Here is a 14,207-nt window from a genome sequence, read left to right on the forward strand (position 1 = left end):
GGCGCCGCCGGGAGGAGCGGGCGGCGGGCAGGGCGCCCCCTGGCGGACAAAGCGGGGAGGGCGCCGAGGGGCGGGAACGAGGGCGTGGTCACGTGGGGGCGGGGGGCCAACGAATGGGGCGGGGCCAGAGAATGGGGGCGGGGCCAGAGAATGGGGGCGGGGTCAGAGAATGGGGGCGTGGCCACAGTCTGAGGCGTGGTCGGAGTGGGGCGTGGTCAGGGACCTCGGCGCGGGCCAAATTCCAGTTAACTAAAATCATTACATTAAAGTGAAACAAATTTTTACATAATTGCATAATTAAAATTCATTATATGATATATCGTTATGTATAATAATAATAAAGTTAAATAAATTTTATAAAATGTTAATGCATGTAAATATTAAAACCAGTTAAATTAATTACTTAGACTAAATAAAACAACTCTAAAGATTAATTTTATATATTAAATAGCAACCATATAATTAATAATTATTCACATGTAAATGTGTAAGATAAGTACGTTACATACATTTATAAGTTATTATAAAAGTATAACATTTCTATAAATAATTTTATGCATCTATATCATATGCATAAATTTATATGCGTAAATAAATTAATTATATATATTTAATACATAAGTTAAGTAATTTTACAGCGCTTTTCTAAATAAATATAGAAGTTAAATAAGTTACATGAATTAAATAAATTGATTAATTAATTGGGAAATAAATTATGAAACTAAAGAATGGGGGGTTTCAGGGTAAAAAAAATATGTTTTTTCAGAGGGAACAAGTAAAGCACGATTAATCAGGAAAATAGTTTCAATAAAACACGGGTACAAAGTAAATCAGTGAAAAAATAAAACATCAAGGAAGTGGAGAAATCACGGAGAAAAATCAAATGAGGCAGGATGGCATCGGGGAGGTGTGGAGGCAGCTCCACGGCGGGCAGGGGGAGAGGGTGCCCCCACACCCCACTGGGGGTGGGTGTCCAGCCCCAGAGGAGCCCCGGGTGCGTGTCCGGTCCCAGATGGATGTGTCCAGCCCCAGGTGTGTGTCCAGCCCCAGATGGATGTGTCCAGCCCCGGGTGTGTGTCCAGCCCCAGACAGATGTGTGCCCAGCCCCAGATGGATGTGTCCAGCCCCAGATGGATGTGTCCAGCCCCGGGTGTGTGTCCAGCCCCAGACAGATGTGTGCCCAGCCCCAGATGGATGTGTCCAGCCCCAGATGGATGTGTCCAGCCCCGGGTGTGTGTCCGGCCCCGGGTGTGTGTCCAGCCCCGGGTGTGTGTCCAGCCCCAGATCGATGTGTGTCCAGCCCCGGGTGTGTGTCCGGCCCCGGGTGTGTGTCAGTCCCAGACGCGTGTGTCCCTCTCCGGGGCTCTTTGGGCCGCCCTGGGTGCCGGTTCCCGGGCAGCCTCAGCCGCTCTGGCCCCGCAGCCGCGGCTCCGCTCCAGCTCGGGGTCAGGGCAGTGCCCTCGCGGCCCTAATTACCCATTAACGAGCCGAGCGGAGCCGCCGGGTCACCGGTCACCCGCCCACGTCCCCGGCCCAGCGCCGCGGTGCCGAGCGCTTTTTGGGGCTGCTGAGCCTGCCCAGGGCTTCCTCCCCCACTCTTCCTCCTGCAGTGGGGTCTGCATTCCGGGCAGGGACACAACCATCCTGTCCCCAGGGCCGGGGACACCGAGAGGCCCCATCCGCACCGCGGACCGTGTGTCCGGCTTCACAGAGTCCCCGCATCTCCTCTAGGGACCGTTCCAGGACCGGCGGAAGGCGCGGCTCTGAGCCCGGGCCACCCCGACCCCATCCCCAAAGGCCCCCCAGGCGGCGGGAGGGGTCTGAGCCCCGGTCCGCCTTCCCTGCCCCGGGGCCCTCCCTTAAAATACAAGCTAGGAAAACATCGCTATGTGGCTTCAAACCCCAGGGGAAAGTGCAGATAACGGTTTTTTTAACCAAAATCACTTTGTCTGGCCACAAAACGGCCTCTGGCCACCTAAATCCTGCAGCAGTTCCTCGGCCAAAACCCTGTCCTGGACTCGCCGTGCCCCAGGAACCGCAGCCTCGGGGCCTTTCCGTTGCTTTTGCCCTGTCAGCAGCTCTGCGGTGCCCGTGGCCGCGCTGGGGAGGGTTCCCAAGGCTGGCAGAGCTCTCTGGGGGCTCTTGGCAGGGGTCTCAGGACATCTGGTGGTGTCTCCAAGTGCTTGGGAGGTTTTGGGGCAGCAGGATGAGCTGAGATTTCCCAGCCCTGCCAATGCCACAAGCAGCAGGGGATGTGGGGACCCCCAGGACCCCGGAGTGGGTGCTGGTGACCATAGTGCCACACCATGCCAGCCTGTGCTTCAGGTGCCAGGAGCCTCTTGCCGTCCATCCTTTCCCCCAAATCCCCTGTTCTCATCCCATCAAAGCAGCTTTTTGCAGTACAAACACCCACTTGGGACCCCAGGAAGGACCCCAGGGTGCCACCACCCTCCGTGCCCCACACAGTCCCGGGGTGGGGGGTTCTTTTCTACCCTCCCCTCCAAGTGCTGAGGGACAGGGATGTAGCTCCGTGTCCTTCCCAGCTGTAGGATTCCTGAGCGGGGAGCTGAGAGCAGGTTTTGCCCCCACAGATTGCAGGGGCTGGGGGTGGAGGCTGCCCAGGACAGGGAATCACATCCCTGCGCTCACAAAGGCCAGTATCAGGGTGGGGAAAAGACCACCAGCTGGGAACATGAGGAGCAGAGTGAGCTTCCTGGCCCATACCCGAGGGCAGGGAGACAGAGCTTGACTTTCTTCCTGCATTTTCCAGGTGTTTTTAGAGCACACAGAGCAGCCAGAAAAAGTCAGGGATGAGGGATTGTGGGGTGTAAGCACAGAGGAGGTGGATACTGGTGCTCCTCACACCCCCCCAGCACCCCAGGATGCTCTCACCTCTGCCCCCAAATCTGCCAGAGGTTCAAGCTGCCATCATTCAGCTCCAGTCCCCCTCTCTTGTGCAGCTGTGGAGCTGCTTGGAGCGTCCTGGAGCAGAGCAGGGACTCGCTGCCCTCAGCACTCCCAAACTCGGGCACGGTGCCCACTCTTAAGAGCAGCCTCTGGCCCTCAAATACCCCCCAAATCTGACCATAATGATGGTGGCACGGATCCAGCAGGATATATATAGGTCCCACTTCCCTGGGAAGGGGATGTGGACCTGGGAAACCCCCGGCTGCTGCTGCGGAGAGGAAGGGCTGGGCTGAGTCAGCTCCCCTCGAGGAATCCTGTTTGTCAGCAAACAAGGCAGCAGCTCAGCCCTGCCATTCACAAAATGCTCCCACATCCCCTCCTGCCCCTGCCACCCCCTTGGATGAGCGATGGGGGAGCTCACCCTGCACACCCCATCGGCTGGTAGGCACCGAGGATGGTGTGGGAGCCCCCTGGCATCTCCCTGGAGATGCTGGGTCTGTGCAGGGGCAGCGGGATACGGGGCTCCCCTAATCCTGGAAAGAAGGAAGGGGAGCGGGGGAGTTGGAGGGAAGGAAATGCCTCTTCCAGTGCTGTCACTCTAAGCAAAGTGCTCCAGGAAACTTTGCCTTAAGTGTGTTTGCTTTAAACAGCTGCTTCCCAACCGTTCACACAGATTTTGGGGGACCTCAGCATCAGGGCTGGTGCCTGGAGTTCCCAGCGATGCCGGCAGGAGCTGGGGGCAGGAAGGGTGGATGCATCCCTCTGCCCTCATTCCAGTGGCCATGAACTCCCACATGAATCCGCAGGGAAGCAGGTCAGGGTAACAGCATCAGGAGTCAGCAGGGACCCCACGGCTGAAACAGGGGTTCCAGTGCCCCCTTGTATCCCAGACTTACACAAAGCTACACTTCTCTGTTTATTAATAATATTAAATATACAGGTTGTTTTCCATTATTTTCTTTAAATAGACTTTTAAATGCCTTTGTATAAAATATTTCAGGATTTCATCGTATAAAAAAAAACACAACCCACCCCAAAACCAACAAAAAACCCAACCAAACAACAACAACCAAAAGAAAAAGGCAAAATAAATCCAACATGGGTAAAGGCAAGTTTTCTACCCCAGGAGCAGCTCCTCCACAGTGTAAACTGGTGACTTACACCACCAGGAGTTTGGCCCCAGACTTCCTGTTGCATCAGGGCTTTCATCCTGATTTACACCAGTCCCTCGCCCAGGAACCCCCTCCTTCTGCCAGTCATAAATACACACATACATATATATATATATATATATATATATATATATATAAACCCCAAATTAATAGTGATGCTTTCTTTAAAAACAGTTGGGTTTGTCCATACTTTCATCCTTCATATAAAAATAATACTTGAAACTCCCAGAGCAGCGCGGGCCACGCTTCATCTGGGGCTGGAAGGAGCCATTGGATTTTGGGGCATCTCCAGGGCTGGTCCCAAACCGGACCCTTCCCAAAGCCCAGGAGTGGAGCTGTGCCAAGAAGCCCCAGGGTGCCCAGCTGGGGCAGTTCCAGCTCTTTCACCCACGTGGATCCCATCCTTCCCAGCCCCGTTCCCTTCTCCAAAGCGCAGTCACCAAAGAAATGGAATCCCAGCGAGGCCAGCTCGCGGTGAGGAGCCTGGGAGGGGCACACAGCCCCCCCAGAACGCTTGTGCAGGATAAAGATTTTCATCCACTCTATTAAAAAAAAAAAAAAGCCCTAACAACAGGAGGATGGGGAGGGACTGGGATGGTGCCAAGGGTCACCCCAACCCCAGCCCCGTGCAGGGATACGGGCACAGGCGGGCTTTAAATATTCACAGTGTGAGGGTTTGAGTTGCGAGTCAGGGCTGGGTGTCTCAGGACTGGCCCTCCCGGAATTCAGGATGCTCCAGCTGAAGCCTCAGCAAAGGCAGGGTGAAGGGGGCGACGGCAGCTGCGCCAAACCCAGTCTGCTGGGACGGGAGAAGAGCCAGAGGATTTGGGGAGCCGATCCCCTCCATCTCCATCCAGCGCCGGCCGTGTTCGAGCGGGATCCGTCATCCCATATCCAGCATCTCCATCGTCCTGCTCAGCACCGCAGCGTCACATCAGCCACCGCTGCTGTCCCAGCAAAGCTGCAGTCATGGTCCCAACACCTTCCAGCCCTTCACTTCCTGGTGCCCGGGGGTCCCAGTCAGGGCACATCCCCCCATCCTTTTGTCCCTGCCAGGGAGTTTTTTTGCCGTCTCTGGCCACCGGCGCGGGGCAAGGGAAGAGGGAGTGTCAGCATCACGGTAGGATCGTGGCAAGGCTGGCGAGTGCCAGCCCTCCTTCCATCCGGATCCATCCCCCGAGCAGCTTCACATCCTGCCTGGGGCCCTGGGAAAAGGAGGAGAGAGATGAGCAGGAGCTGGGGCTCTGCCAGGGAGGGCAGCATGGGGAGAAACACACGAAAACCACAGGAAAAAACACTATGTATATTAAGAAAGTGCCAGTAATGGATTAACGAGCTGCGAAACCACATGCTGGCGGCGCTGGGGCGCAGACCTGCTCCTCTCCATGTCTTCCCACCCAGAATTTCCCTGCCCATCGCCAAGGTCAGCACCAGTGGGGACAGTCCAAGAACACAATATTGTCCTCACAGTTTGGGCCGGAGCCCTTCAAGGTCCCACCCAGCCCCTGATCACCTCAGAGATCCTGAGTCTCCAGCTCTGAACATTCCCCTGCTCCCTGCAGCGCCCTGTGACAGAAAGATGGGGGGTTTAGAGCAGGGTCGCCCAGGGTGGGCATCCCCAAAGCCCCCTACACAGGATGCTGTCACACCCACCTCCTCTCTGGCTCCTCGGGGTCACAGCCTCCCTCTTCCAGCGGCCGCTCCAGGACCTGTGTGGAGGGAAGGAAATGGGGAGATGAGCCCTGGAGAAGGGGAGGAGGCTGCAGCAGCAGGGTGGCAAATCTCCCAAATAACATCCTCCCACCATACTCATCAGCACCAATTGTCCCCCCAGCCTCAAAATTATGGGGAAAATGGGGCTCAACCCACACTGGCCAAGAGAAAAGTGGGGAAACTGAGGCAGGAGAGAAACTTGTTGCCTGGGGAGGAGATGAGGCAGGGGTCTTACCCTGGATTTATACTTGTAGAAGAGCAGGCCTCCCGTGGCCAGCAGGACAGCCACCACACTGGCCACCGTAATGTAGATGAGGGGCTCCTGGTGGCCCTTCCTGACGGGCGGCTCCTTCCTGCGCTGCTCTGCGCCCAGAACAAAGCCAGAGTCAAAGCTGGGGCCGGCCCCGCCGCCATCCTCGGGGCCCCGCAGCCGGCTCAGCCCCCAGCCCCACGCCCTGGCCCTGTCCCTGGGGCTGCCCGGGGCTCGCAGCTCTGGGGCCATCCTGGAGAAGCGGAGCTGTGTGACGGGCTCCGACGCCGCCGCGGGACGGATCCTGGCTCTGCCACCCGCCGAGGCGGCGCTGGGCGATGCTGTCGGAGGAGTCCTGAGCCCGCCGGGCTGGTCCGGGAGGATGGAGCCTCCCCACTGCTGGCCTGGATCCTGCAGCAGGTGGCCGGTGCCCCACTCCACCAGCTCTCCATCCCCACGGAGCACGGGGATGTCACCCGGTGCCAGGCTCAGCGTCCCGGCTGGATCCTTGAGGGCTTCGGCACTGCTGGCTGGAGCTGTCTGCTTCATCCCGGGGGCCAACGGCAGCGCTGTGTCACCTACCCCGGCACCCAGGACCTCCTCGGTCCCTGAGCCCCCGTCCGTGCTACTGGGGGGCTGAGATGGGGCCTCTAAGTCAGCGAGGGTGGCATGGAGGAGGCTGGAAGGGACCTGGGTGCTAGCGGGTGCCATGTCCCTGCCAGTGGCAGCAGAGAGGGAGGGCTGGGTGGCAGAAGGGAGGGCAGGGGACAGGCAATTGCAGTCAGGATCTGTCCCCACACCTGAAAGAAGGAGAGAGAAGAGACAGCCGTGGGGTCACCAGCCTCCAAGAGGGGCACAGGCAGCAGATCTGAGGTCAGGGGCACTGTCCCCATCCCTCCCCGCAGCCCCGGGCAAGCGGGTCAAACAGCCCCTCAAAAACTGGGAGGGCAAAGGAGAGGCAGGGAACAGGCAGGAGCAGGCAGGGCAGGCAGCACGAGGGTGACAAGCAGCGGGTGGGATGAAGCAAACCCGAGTCTCCGGGTCCCCTGAGCTGATGGCAGTGGGTTATTCACAACTTGCAGGAGACAGACAGCCACGTTTAACGTCCCCCAGGGCACAAGGACATGGCACAGCTCCGACACGAGGACGACAGCGAGACATCTCCTCCATGCAAACACAGCACGGGCGCTCGCGCAGCGCAGATGGCAACACAGGGCTCTTCCACCCCGGCAGCAACACTCTCCCTGAAGGCTTGGCCAGGGGAAACTGAGGCACGAGGCAGCTGAAGTGACACAGCCAAGGTCATGCAGCGTGTTGGTGGCACAGCAGTCCCTCCATTTCTGCGTGGTGTGCTCTACCCGGCACCAGGCTTTGAGACAGAGCCGACCCTGATGCCTCCTTGGTCCCCCTCAGCATCTCTCCCTTGCCTTGCTTCCAGCAGGATTTAGCCCAAATCCCACCTACAAATGGCAGCCAGCCCCTTCTGCCCCGACACTGATGCAGAGCTCGCCGACACAGGGAAAGGGACCAAGGTGGACACGTGCCACACCCACAGACACACAACTCTTAAGGTGCTCCATGCAGGCGAGCCCAAGCCCCTCAGACTGGCACAGGTTTACTGGGCAGAGGCCAAGCCTTGGCATCTCACCTGGTGAGGATCCAGCCTTCTTGGGTCCCGGGCAGGCCCTGCAGTACACTTGGCTGCAATCCTTCTCAAAAGTCTCCCGGTTCTGCAGCAGACGCTTGATGTCCTGGAAGAAATCCTTCACCAGCACCAGCATCTCGTAGGGGGAGGTGGTGAATTCATTGAAGCACATCTGTGAGAGCTGGAGGAAGCGCCAGGCTCAGCATCAGCTCCATGGCTGACTCAGTGTCACCCCCACAGGTACCACAGTGCCCCCAAGGCAGGATTTGCTGGCTCCTCATGGCTCTGTGTCCATGCACACCCCACCTCTGCTCTCCTGCACGGCCCTGCCCAGGCACCCACCCCAGGATGGTCTGGACATCCCATTTCACCCCAGGATGAGGACCCAGGCCCAAACCCCCCCAAGGCTGGGGATTGAGATTGAGAACAGTACCGTTCTCTCCTCATCATCCTCCTCCCTGATGCAGGGGTCCACATTCTCGTCGATGCGGTTGTACATCCTGCGCACCGTCTGCATCTTCCGGGCATTGGACGAGTTCTCCTTGAACTCTGTTCTCTCCAGGATCTTGCCCATCAGGGGAAAGGCAGCTTTCACATAGCAGACAGAGTCATTCTGCAAGGATACAGACCCACCAAAAAGTGACAGCGGTTACTGGATAGGCATCCTACTCTGCCTGGGGGAAACTGAGGCACAGAGTGCCTTTCTACAATCCCACAGGACACCCAAACTGGGACTTGGGAGCCACCTGGCCAAGCAGGATGGGTCCCTCCTGGGCAGTCTCCTGCAAAGGGAGACAAAAGGGGAGACTGGGGATCTGGGGACCTCAACCATGCACCAGCCAGCCCTGCTCCCTATCCCCTACTGTCCCCAGCAAGAAACCACTCACCAACTGCATCTTATCAATGAACTTGAAGGAGACTCTGCCCGGGTGCTGCATCTGGGTGTCAGCCTGGAAGGACAAAGCAGGATGTCACCCCAGACCTCCAGGGGCAGTGCTGGGGCTGAGCAGCCTGAGATATGCCATGTTCTGGGCACAAAGGGCTGCCTGAGACCCCCAAATCCACAGGGCTACAAGGGCTTTTCTCCCATTCCTGCTTCATCCCATCCCATACTCCTCCTCCTCCCACAGGCAAATCCCTAAGGTCGATGCAGTGGTGGGAGTGAGCTCAGGATTCCTGCTCCCATCAGGATGTTGTACTCCCCGAATCACAGACCTGCTCCTGCCTTTCCCTGCCTGCTCCCACCCCGCCTCTCTTCCTCCTCCTCCTCCTCTTCCTGCCAGCGCCACAGCAGAGCCCAGCCCTGCTTAATTCTCCTCGGGTCTCCCCCGCACCACTCTCTCCTCTAAATCCAGGCTGCAAAAGAGCATCCTGCCGTGCAGGAGGTGGCGGTGACACCAGGGTCACACATTCCCGGGATCACACAACGCCGGGGAGCCACACGCAGCGCTGCCGGCCACCCGTGCCACGGCCCATTCCAATGGGACAGAAAACACACCCGAACCAAACGCTCTCCCTTCAGGCTGGCATCTCAGGCTGGGAGGGCGAGGGCTGGCAGAATTGCCGGCCGGCAATTCTCCTCCTAGCCTGGGATGCCGTCCCGGAAACAATCGCTCCATTATCCTGCAGGCGCTGGAGCGAGGGCCAGCTCCTCCATCAGCGAGGAGAGGGCTACAATCCCCGGCAGGAAAACCACATCTTCCATTCAAACCTGCTCCATCCCCTTTCTCCCACAGCCGCGGAGCCGATTTTAATCCCTGGGCGGAGAGCACAAGCTCCAGGGACGCGGGGCGCGGAGAGGGCTGGGGCAGAGGAAGCCGAGTCGCACAGAGCGGCTCCTGGCCCCGCAGCTCCGTGCTTAAAGAGGAAGAGGTGAAGCGAGCCCGGACACGGCGGTTACACAGCAAGGCTCTCGGGGACTCGGAGGCGCCGTTCCCGTCTCTCGCCCTCACACCCCTCTTGCTGCAGGCAGAATTTAATCTGCGACAACCCTGTAAATCCCTGCGTGCCCCCGATTCCCGCTTCTCCCCTGAACATCCGCGTGATTCCCCGCTCGGAGGTGAGCCAAGGGCCACGGAGAGAGAGATACGGCCCCGGCAGCTGTATCCGATGGGGCCGGGGGTGGCCGTGCTCCGGGGCGGCTGCCAGCACCCGGAGCTGCCCACGGGCCACACGGGATGACGGCCCCATCGCCCGGCCCGCTCGGCTCCGTCGCCCGGCCGGGCCCCCCTCGCTGCCTGCCACCCACCCACAGCCCTGTTGCCAGCCCAGCTTCCAGGCAAGCAGCTGGGCTCAGGAATGCAGTCGGATTCCTCCGCTTAACCCCTGCGCAGCCGCCCAGAGAGCACGGCAGCCCGCAGCGCGGGGCCCTCCGCTGCTTCCCCAGCGCCCCTGCACCCATCCAGCCTCACTCCTGGCCCCTTCCCGGCCTCGCTCCTGCTTCCGTCTTCTCTCCTTCCTCCTGTCGTCACTTTTCCACGGCCACTCTTGATCAAGGCACAACATCTGTCACCCCCCGGTGCCCACTCGTCCCTTGTGCCCACGGATGCTCAGCTCCTGAGTACCATCACTTCACCAGGGGAGCTGAAAATCAGCCCGTTTGCTTATTTCAGCACTAAATAAGGGCTGGTGCTGCCCATGCAGTGAGCTGGCCCTTAATGAGCCCCCATCCCACCGCACAGCCCCGGCAGGGCACTCACCAGCTCCTCCAGCTCAGCCAGGTGCCTGTCTGTGATGATCTGCTGGCAGTAGCTGTTCTGCTCCGTCTCATGGATGCGGAGCAGGAGGAGGAGGAGGAGGGACGACAGCAGGGAGCAGCGGAGCAGACACACCTGAGCACGACACAGGAAAAGTCTGAAGCAGGGATAACACAAACGCATGCCAAGCCCCCTACCCCTCTCCACCACCCCTCAGCGTGACCACCTCTGTGGTAGCCGGGGCTTGGCCACGGTCCAGCAGGAAAATCCCACTGTGGTCCCCCAACCCCGTGCCTATCCCCATCCTGCTATTTTTAGGAGCACCAGGTCAGCAGGGAATTTCCCAAGGCCCGGTGACACAAGCCTGGATGTGGCTCCTGGCCACCTCCACATTCCCGATCCAGCCTCTCTCCCCTCTCCCGCACCATTTCTCCGTCTCTCCTGCAAATCTCCTCCTCCGCCCTGGCTCTCCAGAGCCCATCTGACACACTGACCCACCCATCCCCAAAAATCCTCTTCCCACCCTCCAGACCCCCCCAGCTGCACCCGCCGGGCTCTTTCCATGCAGCAGCTCTGGCCTCGTCCCAAATTTCCCTCCCAATCCCCCTGCAAAGAAGCGGGGAGGCCCCGATTCGTGGCGGGACCCCGGTGAGAAACGGGGCTTGTCCCAGAGCCAAGACTGCCGAGGTGGGGGTGGAGGGGACCCTCGGGTGGGTGTGCACCCCCGTCTCCCGGGGCACCGGCAGGGAGAGGGTGCCTGGGTGATGGGTGGGGGGGAATTTCCCTTGGATAATGTCCAGAAATCCTCCCCTCTTGTGAAACTCCAAAATGCCGCCCGGGCCACCGCCGAGATGTGGCCACGGCTGAACGGAGCCTCACCCCGCCGGGAACGGGCTGGGGACGGGGCTGGAGCCGGGGACCGGGACGGGGCTTCACCCCGCCGGTCCGGGGTTGGAACCGAGGACGGAGACGGGGTTGGAGCCTCATCGCGCAGGTCCAGGAATGGAGCCGGGGCTGCAGCATCCCCCCGCCGGGGACGGGGCTGGGGCCGGGGACCGGCCGGGGCTGAAGCCGGGGCCTCCCCACGCCGTATCCGGGAATCGTGAGGGGGCTGGAGCCGGGAACCGGGGCCGGAGCCGCGGCTTCAACCCGCGGGTACGGGGCTGGCACCGCCGACCGAGGCGGGGCTGGAGCATCCCCCGCCGGGAGCCGGGACCTCCCGAGGAAGAGACCCAGCACGGGGACACGGGGACAACCGGGGCTGCCGCTCCCGCGGGCACCCCGCACAGGTGGCAGCGGGCGCCGGCTCGAGGGGGGTCTCCGTGGCCGTGGGTAGCGGGAGGGGCCGCCGTACCTTGGCTCCGAGGTGGGGCATGGGGGCTGCCGTGGGAGCAGGGCCGGGCGGAGCGGGCGAGACGGCAGCAGCGGCGGGGCCGAGCGGGGCCGGGCTGAGCCGCCGCCGCGGCCGCGCTCCCCTTTATAGCGCCGCGGCAGCATGTGGTTTATGAGAAAGCGCTGGCGGGCGGCCAGGCCCCGCGGGGCTCGGGCCGGGCCGGCACCGGGAGGGCACCGAGCGGCACCGGGCGGCACCGGCGGGTCCCATGCGCACCGCTCGGGTCCGATCGGAACCGCTCGGCTCGGGCCGGAACCGCTCGGGTCCGATCGGAACCGCTCGGCTCGTTCAGTCGGTTCGACTCGGCGCCGCCGGGATCGAATCGGCGCCGTTCGGGTCGGGCTGGAGCAGCTCGGGTACGATCGGACTGGCTCGGCTCGCTGGGCTCGGGTCAGCTCGGCAGCGCTCGGGCGCCGGGTGAGTGACCCCCATTGTCACACATATGCCTGGGCACACACGCACACGTGTCTGCATAGGTGTGCGCACACCAGGGACACACGCCACCCCTGCACGGCCACGGCCACTGGTAGCCGTGGGCACACACAGAGCCCTGAGCCTGGCACACGTGTGTGTGTGTGTGGGCACACATACACATATGCAGGTGTGCACACACACCCTCAGAGCATGCACATGTGCACACACACACACCCCAGTGTTTATGTATGGGCCCCCCTGGGCACTTGTGTCCATGTGAACATACACACAACCCCGCTGGATGTGCATGGACAGCCCTCAGAACATGGCCATGGGTACACACACACAGAGCTCTGGGCCTTGCACACGCGTGTGCTTCCTCATCCCTGGGCACACACACAGACAGGCGCATATGATGGACACCCATCAGAGCGTGCAGGGATGGATGCATCAGCAAGGGTGTGCATGGACAGATCCATGAGCATTGATCAGCCCACGTGTGCCCAGACAGATCCATCTGCACGGATGGATTCACATGTGCACAGGCAGATGCGTTTGTAGGGATGTGCATGGGCAGATAGACATCTGCATACATGTGCGTGATAGATTGGCACAGACATAGACAAATCCGTGTGCACGGATGGACCCACATGAGCACAGACAGATCCGAGTGTGTGAGTGAATCCACAAATGCATGGAGAGATCCATGTTTTAATACAAAGATCCATGTGTGCATGGACAGATCCATGTTTGCATGGACGGATCCATGTGTGCATGGACAGATCCATGTTTGCATGGATGGATCCACATGTGCATGGATGGATCCATTTGTGCACAGATGGATCCACATGTGTACAAGCAGATCCATTTGCACAGGGATCTATGAGGGGCCGGATCCAGGGCCAGCAGAGCCATGCAACAAGCCCCATTCCCAGCTTTGGGATTTTCCTCTTCACTGCCTGTCTCTTTTCCAGGCAACTGGAAGTGATTAGTGGCCACGAGGTGATCCATGGCAGTGCCAAGCACTCGGCATTCTGACGGGAAACAGAAAGCAAACTGCTCCACAAACACAGCGGGATGCAGCTGCAACAGGGGATGGTGACAGCAGGGCCACGTGTGGGTGACAGCCACCACATCCAAGCTTCGAGGGACCAGCGAGATCTGCTCCCCAGGGCCGGAAGCACTGCTGGGGTTGCAGAAGCTGCTGAGGGGTTTTCTCGGAGCTGAGAGCTGACCCCTGTAGTGGAGGGCTGGGATCAGTGACCTGGTGGAGGAGTTGGGGAAGGGATCAGTGACCTGGTGGAGGAGTTGGGGAAGAACAGGGAACCAGCTGGGACTGGGGACAGCAGTGACAGCCCCCAGTATCATTTGCGGCGGCTCATGGGTGCTACAGGTCTTGTCACCCACAGCGTCCCTTAGCAACAGCAGCAGATAAACATCTGAGGGTGCTGAGGGTGACGGGGCCAGAGAAGGAGGGCGCTGGATTAGAAACCAGCCATCCTCCCAAAATAACCCCTTTCTCCCCAAGACACTGAGACATTATCTGCATTTTTCATCACAAGCTTTTCTGGCAGCCTCACAGCCCCCACGAGGGGAGGACACCAGGGTGGACACCAAGGGACACGGCGGGTGACGCCAGCACCGGGGGTGACTCACGGTGACCCCGTGGCAGCACATGAGGCCCTTTCACACCGGCTGAGACCATGGGCTGCTAATCTCTCACACACTCATTCCCCTCTGCTTTAGAGGGACCGGAAAACTGTCATATGCTGGGTCATGGGACAAGCTATGGGGCAGTGGGATGGGGGGACAGAAGGAGAGAAGGACAGAGGGACAGCAGGATGGAGGGACGGGTTAATATTAATCTGCCTCATGCATGACAGAGGGCGAGAGCAGCATCCGCCTCTTTTTTTTTTGGCAGGGAAGTGGCTTTTGCCCCTCCTCCCTTCCCAAACCTGCCGAAATCCCTGAGTCACGGGGCAGAAACAGGGCTGGTGGCGGGTGGCAGAGGTGACAG

The 14,207-nt window shown here is 59.9% G+C and overlaps 1 protein-coding gene across 2 annotated transcripts; it reads right to left on the bottom strand.

The window, feature by feature from the left end:
- Positions 1-3,810: 3,810 nt before the first annotated feature.
- On the bottom strand, positions 3,811-11,817 carry CSF1 (colony stimulating factor 1). 2 transcript variants are annotated; one of them, XM_066335545.1, is made up of 9 exons: positions 11,738-11,817; positions 10,387-10,518; positions 8,575-8,637; positions 8,121-8,300; positions 7,691-7,868; positions 6,028-6,155; positions 5,733-5,788; positions 5,593-5,645; positions 3,811-5,284 (listed from the first exon to the last, which is right to left on the bottom strand). In XM_066335545.1, the coding sequence occupies exons 1-8, from the start codon at positions 11,756-11,758 to the stop codon at positions 5,594-5,596; spliced, it is 810 nt and encodes a 269-aa protein (XP_066191642.1). In that variant the 5' UTR covers positions 11,759-11,817; the 3' UTR covers positions 3,811-5,284; position 5,593. The 2 variants fall into 2 exon arrangements, with proteins under 2 accessions (XP_066191642.1, XP_066191641.1); XM_066335544.1 differs by having other exon boundaries at positions 6,028-6,842; positions 11,738-11,805.
- Positions 11,818-14,207: the final 2,390 nt, after the last annotated feature.

The sequence above is a fragment of the Sylvia atricapilla genome, chromosome 25 (genome assembly GCF_009819655.1).
Source record: "Sylvia atricapilla isolate bSylAtr1 chromosome 25, bSylAtr1.pri, whole genome shotgun sequence".
NCBI lineage: Eukaryota > Metazoa > Chordata > Aves > Passeriformes > Sylviidae > Sylvia > Sylvia atricapilla.

Excerpts from the sequence above, each read along its gene's own strand:
- CSF1 (XM_066335544.1), bottom strand. The coding sequence starts at position 11,758 with ATGCCCCACCTCGGAGCCAAG. Across the intron at positions 8,638-10,386 it reads TGGCTGAGCTGGAGGAGCTG|GCTGACACCCAGATGCAGCA; the intron begins GTGAGTGCCCTG and ends TTGTCCTTCCAG. Across the intron at positions 6,843-7,690 it reads GAAGGCTGGATCCTCACCAG|GTGTGGGGACAGATCCTGAC; the intron begins GTGAGATGCCAA and ends TCCTTCTTTCAG.